Source organism: Xenopus laevis, chromosome 3L (genome assembly GCF_017654675.1).
Source record: "Xenopus laevis strain J_2021 chromosome 3L, Xenopus_laevis_v10.1, whole genome shotgun sequence".
NCBI classification, from domain to species: domain Eukaryota; kingdom Metazoa; phylum Chordata; class Amphibia; order Anura; family Pipidae; genus Xenopus; species Xenopus laevis.
Window position 1 is genome coordinate 122,828,623 of NC_054375.1, and position 19,605 is coordinate 122,848,227.

At 38.9% G+C, this 19,605-nt stretch overlaps 1 protein-coding gene across 1 annotated transcript; it reads right to left on the reverse strand.

The window, feature by feature from the left end:
* Positions 1 to 400: 400 nt before the first annotated feature.
* cilp.L (cartilage intermediate layer protein L homeolog) lies at positions 401 to 19,396 on the reverse strand. The gene is made up of 9 exons (XM_018253286.2): positions 19,299 to 19,396; positions 11,991 to 12,117; positions 8,194 to 8,289; positions 7,563 to 7,832; positions 5,795 to 5,980; positions 5,121 to 5,429; positions 4,377 to 4,485; positions 4,047 to 4,204; positions 401 to 3,192 (listed from the first exon to the last, which is right to left on the reverse strand). The coding sequence occupies exons 2-9, from the start codon at positions 12,052 to 12,054 to the stop codon at positions 857 to 859; spliced, it is 3,528 nt and encodes a 1,175-aa protein (XP_018108775.1). The 5' UTR covers positions 12,055 to 12,117; positions 19,299 to 19,396; the 3' UTR covers positions 401 to 856.
* Positions 19,397 to 19,605: the final 209 nt, after the last annotated feature.

The following is a 19,605-nucleotide window of genomic DNA, read 5'->3' on the forward strand; positions in this document are numbered from 1 at the left end:
GTCATTGTAAGTGTAAGATACATTAATGCTGTGGTCTGTACAACATAACTAAGGCTTCAGGTAAATCACTTCTCTGCCCTCAGGGCATGGCAAATACATGGCTCAGGAACCGTAAAGACAGGAGGGAAAGGATCAATTCATTCTTAACTCATATCCTAGTTATTTTGTACTGAAATGCATGTGTAAGTAGATGCCCAACCAAGTCAACATGCTCAAAACTAATATATTTAAACTGAAATACAAATGGTGGAATGTTTGCATTTGTCTTAAAGTAAAAATAAAGTCACTGTGGCTTTTTGCCTATGTGATTTCCCTTATTTGCTCATTGTTTTTTCACTAATAAGGCAAAATATAGGAGCACAGTAGGGAAGAAAACACATAAATATCTACAACTGCAAAATGGTATGTATTGCCTTTTAATATGTCAGTGCAGTTTCATACATCCCCAAGTGTTTTTTGCTTTAAACATTCTCCCAGTTGTTGTAGAATGCTTTTAACTGCGGCAACTACAATACATGATTTTCTAGTGTTAGAGTGCTGTAGATGTAATTGTCTCGGCTATATGTTCTAGCCAGGTTAAAAAGACCTTCCCTCTATCTATTTTGTTTCACCATTTCTTTGTTCATTTTTTGTCACATACATTTTATGGAGGCTCTGCTTATGTGTTTTTACAGAGAATGTGGATACTGAAAGAAGTTCTGAATACAAATATGGTTGATATGTCGATATATTGAATAATGAGGCTCTACAACCTAAAAGAACCACAGATTTCTGAGTGGCTCCTGATCTCTCATGCCTCTTCAAGTTATAGTAAAACTTCATTACACCCATAATTAATATATTCTTTGCCATTCTACTAAGCTGACACACGCTGCCTTTGTATTGTTGAACGATTACCGATTCTTCTCATCTGCCTGGATCTGCTACTGGCTCTTTGCTGCCTTCTGCCACCTTCCCTGGCAACACTTGAAGCAGCCTGGCCATTTCCACGGAACACACTTTGGTCCTTTAAATCCTTCTCCATGCATTGAAAAGAAAGAGCTACGCCTACATTCGTTTTCATAACTCTAGAAGTACCATCAGAGGTTCCATCGAAGCATCTACCAAGAGCTATTTCTTTCGCTGTTCTTGGGTCCTGGTCAGTGACAGTGTAGATACCATAATTGTGACCAAGAGGATCAAGAGGAGCCAACATTGTGTATTCATTTGTATCATTATTGACTGCCATGGGTAGGTGATTAACAAGGTACTCGTGGAGCATGTTGTTGATACTGTCTCTTCTGCAGCTCCCCTGTGGGACAATTTTCACTAGAGTACGGTCAACACGGTCCTGGTCATAAAGCATTCCACTGCATTTGAACTCTACGCACGCTGCAGATAGATTGGATGCCTCCATATCTCTAGTGCTCCGTACATCTCTAATGCCATAAAACTGGCCAACTGTTTGTGGATGGGTGCCACCCATATTTTTGGACCTGATTATGTACTCTTTAGGACCAGCAATTTTAACTTTCAAATAACAAGCCCGGTATTCCATGGGTTTGGGCCACCAAGCTAAATAGTCAGCAGTCCAGCTCATTGGATCATCCTCATTGAAAGAAACTGTGTTAAAATCATACCTGTCACCTTCTACTCTATAAAACCTGAAATGTCCAGCATTATATGGAGCTTCCTCACATTCTCGCAGTTTTTCATAGGCATAAACAGGGCCATTACTCTCTTCTGCAACGTTGGGGCTTGGCTTTGCTACACTGATACTGAAAGCTGACTTCTTGATTTTAGGGTCATCATGATCAGTTCTCCTATAATTCAGTTTATTGAGATAGGGCTGTGGCACCCCAATGACATTTGGATTGAATTTGGGAGAAGATTCCACTGCTTCTAATTCCTCTCCGCCTAGAGTAGCAGTAACAAAAGCAGAGTAAGCCTCTGGGTTTTTGTCATCACAAAAAGCTGGTAAACATGCTCCATTAGGGCCAGTTATTGCGCTATCAAACCGCCCCCAAGCTCTTGGATTAGAAGCATAACCAGACACAGGTTCCATATTAATAAGATTCACCACCACACCTTCAATTTGTTCACTTGGCAAAAATCTTTCACTTCTATATGCACGAACCTTGACGTAACATCTTCGGCTTTCTGGAACGTCCAAGTTAAACAGTCTTCGCTCCCTGATTTCCATATTGCCAACAAGGAAAGTCCGCTCTTCCCTCTTTCCACGCCGAACTCCTGCCTGCAAAAAGTCTCCCTCTTCTTCCCACAGTCCTGTTTCTGGGTTCAGAGACCAGAGTTTCATGTTGTCAAGGTGCTCTGACATTTTAACTTGTGAGGAATCAAGGTAGACTTTAACAGCTCCTGCATTTAGTGATTCCTTGTTTGATTCATCTGTAAAATCCACTGAAAACATTCCATAGGAGCGCAATGGCATGGAGTCTCCCTCCTCACTGATAAAGTTCAAATCACTCTGGGCAGCAGTAGCTGTTGATATATTTCGGGTGTCTAAAAATGTGACACTAGCCTTCACTTTCCCATTGTAGATCTCTCCATTTTGCTTATAGAAAGAGTTTGGAGGGATCTCAAGCTCAGCTATGGGATCACTGTCCTCCATGTCTCCTAGAGATATCTGGTTTGTATTCATAGGGTCCAATATCACTGGTTCTTTTTTCCTAAGAAGATGGATTTCATGATATACAGCACCTTTTTTATTGAATGGGAGCACTTTGGTGGTGTTTACAAATTTTTGCAACCGGTCAACGAAATTAAGCACCAACCTCTCTGTTTCTGAAGGAACATTAATGGAAAAAGTTCCTTTATAGCCTGTCATGCCAACTCTGGTATTTCCCATATAAATATATCCAAACCGCATTGGTTCAACATTATCAGCTGCCACTGCTCTCCCACGAACAATTATTTTGGTGTCTGTGCATTTCTGGCAACCACACTCCTGAGCAACTTTGATAGGAAGGGTATAACCTTGACAAGTTATCTCTTTTGTTTCTGTCTTGATAATTCCACAGCAAAAGGGTACTGTATCCTTACATCGCAGTTCATTATCGAGATCCCCTGTGCAGGCACTTGAGGGACACTTTCCAACATTGTAGTAAAAAGAATTTGTGTTGTTTTGAAAGCAGTCATGAGGAAGGCGGATAAGATGTCTCTCTGGTTTTGGGTTGCACGGTGGATCTTGGTTACCTGTAAAAGGCAGACACAAAACAGTTAGTTCTTTGTAATCACTGAATGTTCGTGTACTTTGTCTAGTTTTCACCGGTTTGCTTGTCTCCTTATGGGCAACCCTGACCCCCTAAATGTAGTGTAGGTTTAGGATAGAGGTATATAAGGGGTAGGACAAGACAAGGGGCATAGAAATAAGGCTGGACACACTTTAGCGATGGGAGAAGTTAACCATGCACCTAGCTCTGCCCAAGCACTCTGCTAGCAGGTAGTCAGGGTTGCACTACACCTCTCTATTTTAGAAAAATGCTTGTTTATGTATCCAGCAGAATTAGGTTTAAAATCTAATTTAAGTTCATTCACATAGCAACATTTTATTTGCTTACATTAGTTTTACTGAATTGTATTCAGTAGTGGAAGCTCTGCCACTTACTACTAAAGTTTCAATTTACTTTAAGCTGCAGATGGTTGTACAACTCTATTAAAACAAGGACACTGCGTATAGAATAAGGGCAGGCTTCAGGTGGTATTTGGTATAGAATGGAAGAAAGGGATCCTGTTTCAGCACCCTGGACAACAGACCTTTCTGTGGCACCAGACTTTTATTTTATGAAAGTGGTTTTGTTTATATCAAAATACTTTAGGGAAAACTTATTGGACAAACAGGTTAACCTTTCACTACATTTTGGGTGCATGTTTACAGCTATGATAGTTCCCCCTAAGCATAATATCTGCAAACAAAAAACACTAAAGTTTAAAGCAGTAGAATGACCGAAAAGAAAAAATTTTGAAGCTCATTGTAAACATGTCCTAGAAAAAGTCATATTGTGCAAAGACATGGAAATAAAAGTTCTGTTAGAAATGATTAACATTACCAATGAGTTTGAGCTGTGCGGGCTGGGATTTTGTAGCTCCTGCCATGTTTTTGGCCTTGCAATAATATTCTCCAGCGTGGTTCATCTGCAGTGCACGCAGGATCAGCTGGTTGCCATACTTAAGTGCTTTCTGGTCTATTAGGGTTCCATTATGGTACCTGCAGTTAAGAGACAGGTTTTAACAGAAGTGATTCATTTGATTTTGTGAGACGCAGCAGTAACAGTAGTAGTGCTCTCTATTCTTCCAGTGGATAGGACTATTTACCCCTGACCATTGTTATTTTTACTTTGAGGCTGATTAACAGGCAAACTAAATGACAAACAACTCACCAGAGGTACTGCTCTGTCGCTGGTTCCCCTACAGCATTACAGCAGAGTGCCACACTGTGTCCAACTCTTCTCACTTTATTTGCAGGGTTCTCCACTATGTAAGGTTTCTCTGTAGATAACACATTTGCAAAATCACCTATACTTCTCATAATAAGCATGTCATAAATACTGCCCAATAAGTCATATATCTGCATATCTTCTATGCTGTTCTAAAGGCAATAATCAACATAACCTCTATACAACAGAGAGTTATATAAATATATAATCTATAAACCATTGAGCACCATAGAGCATTGATATCCATATGCTGCATATCTCCTATACTGGTCTGAGAACCTAAATAAACATATCCACCATGCAACTCTGACAACTATATAAATTCAAAACCTATAGAGCATTGAGAACCATGTTTTCTATGCTGCTATAATTAGTGTAGTATCTATACACTTCTCAGTGCCATCAGCAGCTTATCATGTACACTACTCTGAGAGCCATATGTAGAAAGCTAGTTTCCATCTTGACTCATTATTTTAATGTCCCCAATAAATTCTGTAGACTTTCTTTAGCCAAATTCCACCATGAACTGTGATTTTCACACATGTTCGGTAAATGTTTTCTGTACAGGGCTCAAGAGGATGAAGAGGAGAGGTAGCCCTGAGATGATCTCTAGACCCAATGGATTCATAGTCAATGGCACCTTTATTAGTGGGATCTCCAAGTAATTCTAAAAGTGGAGCTTGTTACCTTTCCTCTTGAATGATACTTTGATGGAGGATGCTGTGTTATTAGTGTCTGGAATTTTTACAGTGATTGTAGAATACTTCTCCAGATTCAGCTGTATGGTGGTCTCTGGACACAATCCTGGAATCTGGAAATTCCCATGGGAATCTGATAGTGCCACCTGCTTGGGTTTCTTGGTTATGGTGTACACTGTGGCTCCAGTTGCAGGTGCTCCATCAGGCAATGTGGCAGTGCCATGTAAGATGTGTTTTTTGCACACGCAGATACTGCAGTCCGCACTTACTTTACCAGTTGGACAGCTTATGTCACAGACTGAAGGAAAGCAAAAGAAAAGAATTGCCCTATAGCTTAAATCTTAATTAAATCTTTGCAAGTCAATGTTAATGTTGAGTATACATACTGTAGATAGCCAATCGTGTCTTCGTGTCTTTATAGGATGCACAAATGCAGATTTATCAATTAATGAAGACAAAGTTCTTTATGGAATTGTCTAAAATAGTTCAAATCCCAATGTGTTTGTCCAAACCTATACAGTATTTTGGAGATTTTTGGGAGAATTATATATTATACAGTTTGCTACTCTAAGGAACAAATACATTGTTTAGTTACAGGAGACATAATCTCAAGTACAGTGCTGCAATGGATGGCAAAAGTTGGTTATTTTGCTTCCTGTTTACCTGCACAGGTGTTGCCAACACATCTCCTTCCTTCCTCTGTGGGACCATTACAATGTTCTTGCCACTGTTCCTCTGCTAGACACTTCCTTGTGCGAGTCTGCATACCAGTACCACCGCAACTGGCTGAACACTTGCTCCATGCTGACCATTCAGACCAAGGCTGGTCTGGAATATTTGATTGTATAACTGTTACAATATAATTATGAAACAAATGTTTTGGAAAGTTTCAACTCACTCATTTGCAAATTGCTTCTAAGAGTTCTTATGAAAGTAAAGGAATGGGGGGATGGAATAGATAAATGACCAACTGAAGACAAAGAAAATGCTACCTTACCTTTCAAATTCTACATATAGCCCCATATGTAATATATATATAATATATAAAAGCTACAAATTCTGCCTAGTTGTAACCTATATATGAGATGTTTGTTTTTTTAACAGGTGTCAGTAAATAGTACTTGCTGATTAGTGATAACAAGTTTAGCAAATTTGCTCCATATATTGCATAACCCAAACTCTGTATCCATTTCCACACAATGGGCACATGTCTAAAGGTGGCCATACACGGATAGATCCGCTCGTTTGGCGATGTCGCCAAACGAGCGGATCTCCCTCCGATATGCCCACCTTGAGGTGGGCAATATCGGGCTGATTCGATCGTGGGCCCTAGGGCCCAACGATCGGATCCTAGCGTTCGCCAAACGGGCGGTCGGATCGCGGGACCGCATCAACGAACAGATGCGGCCGCGATCCGACGGGATTTTTAATCCCATCCGATCGAGATCTGGCCGACTTTCGGCCAGATCTCGATCGGGGAAGCCCGTCGGGGGCCCCCATACACGGGCCAATAAGCTGCCGACACAGTCTGTCGGCAGCTTTTATCGGCCCGTGTATGGCCACCTTTATGGATCAACTTGAATCAATCTCTTAGGGAACAAGGCTTATAGCTGTTAGCTTAGTCAGTTCTTGAACATTAATTTACTAACAAAAGTATTTAGAATTTGTATTATTTCTAGGGAAGTACTACATTTGGTTAAACCAAATCTTCAACCAAATGTTTATCTCAGTACTGAACCAAACCTAATCCTCATTTGTATATTCAAATGTGAGTTTAGAAAAATGGCGTCATTTGAAAAGAAAGGATATTGAGTTGCAGAGTGCTTTAAAGTCACATGACTATAAATATCGAACCAAATCCTGGTTTCAGTACATGCCTTAGTATTGATATATTAATACTAAATCTTGCTATATATATATGGACATTTAAGAAATCTATAGTTAAGAATTCATTGATTCGTATCTCTATATTCATCTTGCACCCATATTTTTATGGGTAACCTGTTCAGTGTTCTCTTACTAATCCGTAAGGTCCACTAGCCACTTTGATTTAGCCCAAATAGCTCTTTCCACTTGTACAAAAAGAGATTATTGCATCCACAATCCATATATGTTTTAGGAGGAGGAGGAGCTGGCCAACAGGTTAAGCAATCGGCTTAATTAATTTTGATGTGAGATCTCATGCTAGAGAACTTGGTTTGATTCCCTGTGGCAACTCCTTGTGACCCTGGACAAGCCACTTAATCTCCTGGTATGCAGGCTACTCAGTATCTAGCTGCCTTGCTTGCTGTAAAAGCGATTTAAGTCCCATGGGAGAAAAGTGCTGTATAAATGATTCCCTTTCCATTTTTTTCTTGTTTTCCTTTTAAGTTCTACCCTTGGTTAGATCTATTATATCACTGTGCTGCATTGCAGTAAAGTGAGTACTTACCTACGGGGCACAGGAAGCGAACTGAGTAATTTGAGCAGTTTCTGCCCTCAACTTGTTCTTTATTAATGCACCAGAATCCCTTTGATAGGCTGTAGTGCACCACCTCTCCTGTCCTGCCTGCAGGAATCCATTCTGTGGTCCGTGCCTCCATGCGCAGAGGCGTCTGACAGACTTTGTTGGGATAGTAAAACCGAATGGCATCCAAACGCTCATAGTCTCCGTTGCCACCAGGGTGATCAATATTGAACCAAGTGCTCCATTCAAAAAACTCTAAGAGGCAGAAAGGAAGAGGTCGACAGAATATAGTATGGCAGGGTCCTTCCTACACGGTTATGTAACACATTGAACATCATAAATAATATTATATTTTATATGAATTTGGTATTCTAGCAAACGCATAATATAATTGCATTTCCCCTGCAGTTCATTTTAATAACAGCTAAAAGAGAGGGTGGTATAAAAAAGTCTTTCATTGGTCCATGTCTAAAGACCCATGGCAACCAATCAGATGATTGTTTTCAAACAGCTGACCAGTAAACAATACCTGCTTATATACTAGACAATTAGCAAACTCAAGACTATTTATTTATATTTATTACGCCCATGCCCAGAGCAGGTTTAGATTCTGCACCTTCTGCCTTGTTCTTTGCTGGTGAGCTGGTGACTTTCTTCCCTGTGCGAATTCTCCTAGTAGAATGACTTAAGACTTCATCACGTTTCTGGAAACCTAAAATTCATGAAATGTTGATGTGAAGGCGATCAATATCTTTTTTTTTTAAATGTTTTTTAATGAAACATAATCATTAATCGGTAACCTTTATGCAAAAAGAGGTACCATGCACTGGTATTTGGCCATTTCAGACTCTAATACATGTATTGACTCTTTGCCAAACGGATATACTGTAGATTGATGATGTTCAAACTAAAGGAAATGTAAACCTCCAAACTCAATCTAAACTTGGAATTTTCTGAATGTGATCGGGTCAGGGAAATGTGTCATAAGAAAGAACTGTTCTGATGCTGCTCTGTTTAAGAAAGAGATCAGAAACATCAGATATCTTTTCTCATGTCTTTCCTAAGAGTAGAGCAACAGTTTCTTTCTTCAGTTCTGCCAATTAGATCACAGTCAGAAAACTGACCAGCAGGTGGTGTGTTGTTACAAAATTCATTAAATTAGCTCTAAATTTTTCTCTTAATATCTTGAAAAGCTATAAAATCAATAAAAATATAATATATATTAAAAAGGGGATTAGAAGAGTGCCCTGAGCAATTTTACATTTATTTATTTGAAAGTTTTCCTTTTCCTTTAAATGAAGCTCAATTTCTTAGCAAGCTATATAATCATGTGCAGGTGGGATGGTGGGGGGTTCCTACATGACTTCACCAGGCCAACCCTCCTGAACACTGCCAGCTTAAAGGAACAATGACACCAAACAATAAGTGTTTTAAAGTAATTTTGTGATGCACTGGTACAGCTTGTGTGGTTGCTTCAGAAAGACTACTAAACAAGCTGCTGTGTAGCCATGGGGGCAGCCATTCAATGCTGAAACAGAATACACAACAGATAACAGATACGCTCTTTAGTATACAATGAGATTCTTCAGAACTTATCTGATATTTACTGTGTGTGCTGTACTTTAATGGCTGCCCCCATGTCCACACAGCAGTTTATTTATATAAAGTATAGCTGTGTTTCTGAAGCAAACAGGCCAGTTTTACCAGTGCAGGGCTACAGTACATTATATTGTCATTCCTTTAAACAATTTTTTGGTGTTATTGTTCCTTTAACACAGTGACAAAACAATGATGGGTACCCAAATGCCTGACATGTGGGAACTGTCAGAGAAAGAGAAGCTTTATAAAAAATAATTTGCATAATTCTCAGGGGAACAGGCCCATAGTAACCAATTAGAAGTTAGTTTAGTTTGCAGTTTAGCACCTATTTAGTAAATTATCCCCTTTATGTATATTTGTCCTTTTTCACCATCATTTCTGTTTATTTATACAGTTAGTCATTACCTTACAATGTTATTATAACAATGACAATATCATTGTCAACAACACTGTACATTAAATAATGAATTCAATTAACAAACAAGGGTTCAAGAATAAAGGGGGGCATAGACGCACAGATAATATTGTACAAACAAATTTTCGTACGATATTCGGTGCGTGTATGGTGGGAAAAGAGCCGACTGATATCGGCAGAAGACTTGGATATCGGTTGGCTCGTCGATCGGGCTGGACAGAAAATTTTGATCAGGCGCCTTTGAAGGGACCCAAACTTCGGCCATTGTTAGTGCTGAATCGTCAGATACAGGCAGAATTATATTGTTTCTACCTGTATATCTACTTGTATATCGGTCGATTCAGCTCAACACGTGTGTATTGAAATGAATGATCTTTCTTGGAAAGATCTTTTCCAAGAAAGATTGTAATTGTTACGTCTAAGGCCACCTTAAGATAGCAGCCTGTTCACAAGAGCTTACACTCTAAAGTGCACTTTCATTTTGGATGGTGAAGGTGTCAGACTGGGGGGGTCCAGACCCACCAGGACATCAGGGGTCCACATTCACTGGCCTGGTGCCCTTGACCCCCCTGCCAGCTCCTGAGCCCCCCTCGCCCGCAGCAACCCTCCTCCATCCGCCTCCCCTTGACCAGTGTGTACCTGCTTTTCTTCTATCGCATTTCATCAGGCAGGGAGTTTCAGGCAGGCGAGGGGAAGAAAACCTGGGCCCGGCGGGGCCCACGAGGCCCCTGGATTGTCCAACCCTGGATTGGCCTACCTTTTTCTATTGCCCTCTATTTTGCTAGAGGGGCTTCCCTGGTTTCTTAAATGGGTTGTTCTCCTTTAAATCAAACTTTTAGTATGATGCAGAGAGTGATATTCTGAGACAATTTGCAATTGGTTTTCATTTTTTTTATTTGTGAGTTTTTAGTTATTTAGCTTTTTATTCAGCAGCTCTCAAGATTGCAATTTCAGCAATCTGTGTTTGTTAGGGTCCAAATTTCCCTAGCAACCATTAATTGATTTTAAAATGTGACTGGAATATGAATAGGAGAGGCCTGAATATAAAGATAAAAAGTAGCAATGACATTACATCTGTAGACTTACAGAGAATTTGTTTTAGATAGGGTCAATGTCCCCCATTTGAAAGCTGGAAAGAGTCAGAAAAAGAAGCCAAACAATTCAAAAATTATAAAAATTATAAAAAAAAGACTAATTGAAAAAGCTGCTTAGAATAGGCCATTCTATAACATACTAAAAATTAACTGAAAGGTGAACCACCCCTTTAAAGGACATTACCTTCTGTTAGCAAATTCACCAATGGCAAATCATGGAAGTGTCGGACTGGGATGCCAAGGGCCCACTTTCCAACCTATTATACCTCCTCTACTCACTCAACCTCTATAATCTTCTAGGCTCTTTTCTCTACACACTACTCTCTATTCTTCCATTATTAAGCCTCTTTGTTTCCATAAAGAAATAGGGAATAACCATAAAATAGGCCAAATGGTTAGAAGCAAGAGGCCCACTGACACCTGGGCCCACCGGGAGTTTTCCTGGTATCCCTGGGGCCAGTCCGACACTGAATCATGGCATAAACCAAGAAAAAACTGCAAAAATGCAATTCCATAAGTGTTTTTATAGCCTACATAAAGAGACTTCCTAGGAAAACCTAGCTCTTTCCAATCACTAAACATTATAAAGCAAAACAAGAAAATATTTCAAGTGGCCCAATACTACCCTGGACTGAGTTGTGCAATGTGTCTCATTTTGCATGTTATTTACTAAACAGAATATATTCTTAACACAGTTCTTCCGTAGCTTGCCCTTTCTGATGACTGCCACTGGATGACCCCCACAGGGCCATGCATCCTGAAATAGACAATTCTCCATCTATTATTTGACAGCAGAAGAATTTCAGACTCTGAAAATACAGCCCAGGACACCTGATCTGAAACCAAAGGGATTCTATAGTTAGACCTGCTGAAAATGGGAAGCCTTAAAAAAGCAAAAGCTGTGAGCTTCAATTCCTTCAATAGTAGATTCCAGGGAGGGTTGGGTGATAAAAGGAGGAATAGGCACACCAGCTGCTCTGCCCCGAAAGTAATGCACACGGCTAAAACGAATGCTAAACAAATATTAGTGCATCTCATTAATAGAACCCACAGAATCAGAAGAATGAAGGTCAGATTACATGTTAATAAAAGTTAAATTTAAGAGCCCTTATGAACAAATCATCTGTAGCTCCCCTACGTCTTACACTGGAAATAAGAGCCAAAAGCAACTACATGCTTGGTCTTGCCCCTCCACTATCACTTGCTATTTCACATCATCATTGCTCCTGATTTATGCCAGGGCAGCTGGGGCTTCTGTGAATAGCTGTGGTTTTGGTTGTGTCCATGCTCTCTGTCAATACCAACCTTGTCCCCACACACAAGCCACTTCCACGAACAGCAGACATGCGACAAAGCCTTCGCACCTCATCTTTACTGTGCCTTGTGCACTGGAATTACGTGTCCGAGCACCACAGTATATGACTCCTGATACCTGTTGAAATATATTTTTCAATTAAAAGCTTTATATAAATTATTAATTTACATAGAACATTGAATGTTAAATTACCACTATAGTTTAAAATACCTTTATTATATTCTTAGAGATTTTCATATAATTATAACATTAGGTAATGTTGCAATCTAGAATGTCCAAATACACCAAACTATCATGTTAAAAGCACTAGATATAAACTAAAGTGAGAATCTTCAGGTAAACGCAGTATGAGCCATGGGCAGTGAATGGGTAAAGATACAAAACTATTGGTTTTACATTTTAAGTTGGCCATAGAGATGTAACCACTGATTTTGTTGGCCATTATGACCCATTTGTTGCAATAAAAAATGGATAAATGATACCTGGGGCTTATCAGTATAGGCTGCTCATTTGCACCAGTGCAATATCCCATAGCACTCATTCTCATATCTTGCAGTAGACTGATCAATGCTTATTTATAAGAATTTTTCATCGGTAACTGTTCTGCTGCAATTTAGCACCAATGTTAGAAAATCAGCCCTCAATTTTTTGCCAAGGGGCAATACTGTCATACATGGATGGATATGGACATACCTCTATTTCAGTATTATAACTGACTGCCTGATCAATACATCATGCCTTCTGCTATGTGCCTGGCACAGCCTTCCATCATGCAACCAGTTCACCGAACCAGAGCATGCCCAGAACACTGCTTAGGATGCAACCAGTTTTCCAGTTAAAGGGATACTGACATAAATTCAGCCTCATTCCAATACCCTAAGGCAGGCAGTAAAGGTGGCCATACATGGATAGATCCGCTCGTTTGGCGATGTCGCCAAACGAGCGGATCTCCCTCCGATATGCCCACCTTGAGGTGGGCAATATCGGGCAGATCCGATTGTGGGCCCAATGCCCATCACAAATACAATGCACATGGCGCCCATTTTTTTAATTTTGCACACTGCCTTGGAGGTCATAAATGACTCCTAAGGGCTAAACTCCATAAGAGAGTTTGATCCAATGTTGTAGGTCAGATTTTATCTGATCTTGCCATGAAACACCACAAGTACCACACAACAGCTGGCAACAGCAAAATATTGTTAAGGATGCTTCGAAATCTCCCATAGCTTTTTATCACAACAAAATTCGTGGACAAGATTCAATTCGAGGATAAAAAAACTTTTCTCCAAATTCAGTTTGAGGATTAAAAAACTTTTCTCCAAATTCAGTTCAAGCTTTTCCTCCATAGACTTCCATAGAGTTTTCAAGTGATAAACTGTAAGATAAGTTTTTCTGAATTAAATTGCATCTCAAATTGAATCTCGTCCGTGACTTTTCACGTAATAAACCTTTATCTCATTAAATTGAATCTGACCAGAAGTTTTTTGATCATGGGTTTACATCTTAGGGTAAGGTCACACGCTAAGATTCGGGGAGATTTAGTCATCCATCAACTAATCGCTTCTTCTTCGGCCGACTAATCTCCCCGAACAGCCTTCCCGCCGGCTAGAATCGAAAATGGCGGCGGGAGGGCACTTGGATCGCTGCATTTTCCGAAGTTGCCCAAAGTTTCCTCATCAGGCAACTTCGGAAAACAAAGTGCTCCGAGTGCCATCCTGCCAGCGATTTAGATTGTAGCCAGCGGGAAGGCTTTTCAGGGAGATTAGTCGCCCAAAGTAGAGGCGATTAGTTGCCGGGCTACTAAATCTCCCTGAATCTTCCAGTGTGTCTCTGCCCTTATAGTTAAAGGGGAACTATAGTGAAAATAAAAATTTAATACAAGCTTCATCATACTAATATCTTAAGATCTCAGATATTAGACTTGGGTATTAACTGTACTGGCTACGACCAAATCACAGTGATTGTGCAGCATTTGGCCCTTCAGGTGTTTTTTAACGTATTTCAAAGGAAAAAAAGTCAATCAGACACCATCAGATTTTATAAAATTGGATGAAGACGCAGCATGCAGTGTTCACACTTTGTCATGTCATGTTGAATGGCAAATGCTTCATGTATTTTACACATCAGATTTTTTAATCAGTCCTGTTATATTTTGACCCGTGCGTCTACATGTAACTTGTAGGATGTGTTTTTCCTACAAAATTTCCAGCGAAGTTTAGTCCTAAAATGTTCTAGGAATTTAGAAATAAATTGAACAATTTAAGAAAAAATTAAAAAAGTTTATTATTATAATAAATGGTTTAAATGTCCATTTTTGCTTATTTCTTCTTTCAGCTATTCATCAGACTCTCTTCAGTGTAAACCTGTGACAAACCATGACATATATAGATGTGCATATTAAATATCTGTACCTCCCAAAGCTAAAAAATATATTACGGGATTTAATTTGCAGTTTGTCAATTGACATAATATTACGCGGTTTTTCCTCCAGAATTGCTGAGGTTTTGCCTTTCTGCTTATGTTCTATCCAGACACAGCTCCTATTGTTTACCCGGGAGAGCAGACCTCATAACAACCTGGGTACATTGTGAAATAAACCTTCCAATCATATGATCACTAAATGTGGCGCATAACTTTAGTGCACAGGTGCAAGCTGGGATAAGGACATTCGTGCAGAGTCTTAATAAATCACCATAAAATGTTATGATGGAATCTGGTCTTGCGTCTTTCATACCATAAATGAAGCTTCTCTTTTGTCAGTAAAATATGAACACACACAAAAATATATATACAGTCCCAGAAGGTTAACCATATGGCCTCTCTCTAAATGTCTATAGCAGGAGTGCCTGACTTCTAGCTCTTCAGTTTTTGTACATTGCATCTCCCAGGATCCTTGCTTAATTACAATCTAATAGAGGATATTGGGATCTTTCCTAAACCTCTAGTTTATAGCAAGCACATGTCTCTCTCTTGTACAAATCAGTATTCTCCATGCTTCCCACTACATAACTATGTTGCTGTGCACATTCATTTTTGACCACCTAAGTGATCCTGCAGAAAATGCAATTTCCTCTCTTTTGCCATGTGCCGCGTACAGCTGAAAACAATCCAGTGCTTCAGGTCCCATATGGATCACAGTAGCTGAGTGATTTGCATTTGTAAGGTAGCAGCCCCAGCAACCGCATAATAAAATCCACTGAAACCTAAATCCCCGTAACAGATGTAATTTTAGTTGTAGAGAAAGCGCCCAGTCAGCCCTTGTTGTTTTCTGTGTTTTATTGTGTGTTAAAGCCTTTAAACTAGGGATGTCAGTCTTGCAGACTTTCAGCTGCTGTCAACAACAAACTACAACTCTCAGCATCCCACTTAAAGTGTTAGCAGAATGAAATGCTGTTCCTTTTGGTAGTGGCCTCGTTCTGGTACAGTGGATATTATGATTACACAACATTTAGGGGCAGATTTATCAGGGGTCGAATTTCGAAGTGTAAAAAACTTCGAGATTCGACCATCGATTTGCATTACTTCGACATTCCAAGTCGAAGTATTTTTTACTTGAATATGGCAGTTTTCAGTCGAAGTAAAATTGTTCGATCGTACGATGAAATCCTTCTATTCGAACTATTTAATCGATGAATCTAACGATTTTACTAAAAACGTAGCCGAATGTTGGCTATAGGTTCTAGGAGGTCCCCCTAGGCTAACATAGCAATTCGGCAGGTTTAAGGTGGCGAAGTCGAAGTTTTTTAAAGAGACAGTACTTAAATTTTCGAATGGTTGAATATTCAAAGTATTTCCAATTAGAGTCGAAGTCGAATTTAGGCCTATTCAATGGTCAGAGTACCCAAAAAATAGTTAAAAATTCGAAGTTTTTGACTTCGAAAATTCACTTCGACCCTTAGTAAATCTGCCCCTTAGATCTTACTTGGTATAACACCCCATCAACATATAGTAACACCCCGGGTTCCCTTGTCTTTTAGCTCAGCTTTTTATCCCTGTTTAGTAAAATTGGAAAGTCCATAAACCTGATAACTGCCTACACTCAGCCCAATGTCCCAGGCAAGAAATAAACATAGTTTGTCCAGAGACTGGAAATCTTAGGGTTTAGAAAGCAATTTACTCTTGGCTCGGATCCCTCGACACAGACCCAGTGGGTTAGTCTGTTGGTCTGGAAACGCCATTAGGTTGAATTGAAAGTTATGGGAAATATATAATACAGTAGCTTTATAAAAACACCTGGTTGAAGAAAATATTTTATAGCGATATCGTTTCCATCTGTCATATATATCGCCCAAGTACCTGAAACCAGATATTACCCCGCTAAACAGTTTGTGTTTTTCCTCGTATTTGCTTTATTATTTCATTTGCTTGTGCTGGAATGACTCATTGACTGTAATATTAACACACACATAACGTGGGCTTTATACTTAAAGTACTAGAATATATGCAGGTTTGTCTGTGCAGAGTCAGTTACAGCCCTCGTCACACTAAGGAATGCTGATTAATAAATTGACTTATTTCAGCTGCAAGAAGGAAAGCATATGTCTGGTTGGGGCAGCAATTACTGTTTCTAGTGCTGCTATTGTCCTGTGGGTGAGGAATGGTTAGGTATTTGCTTATATAATAATGCCACCAATCAGTGACACTCCTAATCAACTGTAAGGCCTGGAGGTTGGTGACATCACCTTGTCTGAAGTTGCTATAAGAATAACTGGTACTGTGCGCTCTAAATGGAATTATTCAATACAATCTTTCATACTTCCTATCCTATGTCAGATCTGGATGGTTTGCATATTTTTTTCCCTTCTTTTAGATTCCACAGGACAACAGGGACAACCTTAGGACCCGTCTATTGCCATCTGATCCAACAAAAGCACACAGTAAAAACTACAGTTATGGTATCCATTATCTGGGAACCTGTTATTCAGTAAGCTCAGAATCCATCTCCAACTCCATTTTTTAAATACAATAATAAAACAGTACCTTGTACTTGATCTGACTAAGATAAAATGCATCCTTATTGAAGGTAAAATAATCCTATTGGGTCTGTTTAATGTTTAAATAATTTTTTTAGTAGACTTAAGGTATGAAGAATGAGATCCAAATTATGGAAAGACCTCTTATCCCAAAAAACCCCAGGTCCCAAGTATTCTGGATAACTGATCCCATACCTGTATATATATAAATTCAAATTATAAAGTCCCAAACCAAGTGTTGACCCCAGTTCAGTAATGCATAGGTTCTCCTCAACCCCCAAGACAATCAATTGTTCCAAAAGGTGTTATTGATTATACATCGAAAAGGAATGGGGAAAAAACAAGAAAAATATAGTGTAGCGTTCTTTGTTACACCGCAGTGTAATCACATTCACTCTTATCAGTGTTAGAATTTCCAATATAACATGAATGTGCATTTGAATCAATCAAGCATATACCTACACCAACAGATATAGTGAACTGTGTTTTATAAAAGGGAAAGATTTTTGTAGAGTATGGTTAATACCCACACACCAGACAGCGTTATTTCTGGTAGTCGATTATACTCACAGACGCATAAGTTATGTTTCACTCATCAAATATATGGTTGTTTCCTGAAATCCTCCTTTGGACAATAAAGAGTAGTATGTGCAGAAATGTTTTATAGATCTTTAATAAAGCAAAGTATTGCACTTGCAATGTTCCCATTTAAAAAAGCATTTAAATTCAAAAGATTCACTGATAAGAGTGAATGTGATTACACTGCGGTGTGACTTTAACAAAGAACGTTATTTTTGTCTTGTTTTCTCCCCATTCCTTTCTATATATATATATATATATATATATATATATATATATATATATATATATATATATATATATATATATATATATATATATATATATATATATATCACAGCATACCAGTAAGTATTTCAGAATAAAATCAATGTATAAATCTGACATTTGGGTCAATCCCAGACTAAATTACATATGCATATTCATATGTAACAAGTCACAACAAACATGTAAATAGCAAGAAGCAAGAAAGATCATAAAAAGCTCACTCTGTAAAACAAAGTTTGTCACAGTGGCCACCTTTGTCCTTAAATTAAGCTAATCCAGGTCTTTTTGGCAGTTTGTGAACTACAACAAGACTAGCAGTTGCAGTTTGTCTTAGAATACTGTTTCTAACATTGCAGTAATATTTCATTTTTAGGTGAACTACTTCTGTAGTTTATATTAAAAGTTATTTAGAACAGACAAAGAGTCGCCGTATTACGTGTTAGATTCTTGCTTATTCTTTGCTTGGCTTGTAGTATATGTCCCACTAATACATCACTAAGGGCTATGCCATTTCTGCACCTGTTCAATGTAAATGCTTCTCTTGTGACATGTGCCGTACAAACATCTACTGTTTATCACCTCTCATTTTAAGATCAGTATAAAGTATGTGGCTAATCTGAGCTCTGCTGCTTTTCGGGATTTATTTTTTGCATCTACGTCTTCATTATTTTTATTCCTGCGCCATAAAAGCAGCGTCTTAGAAATGAGCAAGGCATTCTGTCCAACCATCTGTCCAACTGAACCAACTAAAACTGATCCTTGTACTATAAAAAGGAAGCATTTCCTCCTTAGCCTGGCTTGTGCTTATTCACCCAAAATAGATTGCAAGCTCAAATGAGCCGCAACTCTCACTGTATCAGCATGGCATGTATTGTCATGGGGGGTCACCCTGCTGCTGTGCAATAGATCCCATAATAATAATAATGTATGCATGTATTTATTGGACATACACATACAAATACATGGGCTCAAATCTCTTTCCATTAAACAGTGAATAATTAAAAACACATATTTCACCACGATTAAAAGAGGAGCCAAGCCTTATGGACCCATATTGATTCACTAAAATGTTAGGATGATTTAATTACCATAGCATTCAGATCATTTGAATACCATCACCTCTCTATATTATGTATGCTCATACAATTGTATTATTCATGTAATTAATTCAATGACACCTTCATTTAACCATGCAAATCTGGCAGAAATACTGAGTGCTAAAAGAATGCCACGTGCCCAGACCATTACAGCATTTCATACATTTAGCAACAAACTTTAACAGTTAATTGTAATCAATTATAGCCATTAACATTAAACTATTATAACCAGCAGGCACATGTATATCCAGGTATTATATACACAGTACAAGTTAATTCATTGTAGATTTCACAGTATATAACCCTGCAAGGCATTACTTCTCTTGCACAATAGTTTTTGCCTTAACATTTGGCAAAGTGCTGAATCCCCAGTCAGGCTTACCAAATTGCTGTATGTTCCCTGCAGTCCTGTAGAGCTGAGTTCTCAGTGCTGAACAGTACAGGAGTCTTTTATACAGCAGCACAGCCAGAAGTCCGGGAGTGGCAGGCAGCCACAGAGGAAACCAGATCTGAGACAATAAAGAAGCTCAAGTCTGTAAAAGACAGATGTACAGTTGAAACAAAGCCTTGCTTTTTTATTGTGGACATATTTTGGGGGATGAAAATGGGATACAGAGGACGTTTTACCTTTGGAATCATTATAAGCCTAACCGGGCAGTAGACATGAAAGGATAGTATGATTTGCAATC

Excerpts from the sequence above, each read along its gene's own strand:
- cilp.L (XM_018253286.2), bottom strand. The coding sequence starts at position 12,054 with ATGAGGTGCGAAGGCTTTGTCGCATGTCTGCTGTTCGTGGAAGTGGCT. Across the intron at positions 4,486-5,120 it reads AGTATCATTCAAGAGGAAAG|AGAAACCTTACATAGTGGAG; the intron begins GTAACAAGCTCC and ends TGTTATCTACAG. Across the intron at positions 4,205-4,376 it reads GCGACAGAGCAGTACCTCTG|GTACCATAATGGAACCCTAA; the intron begins GTGAGTTGTTTG and ends TCTTAACTGCAG.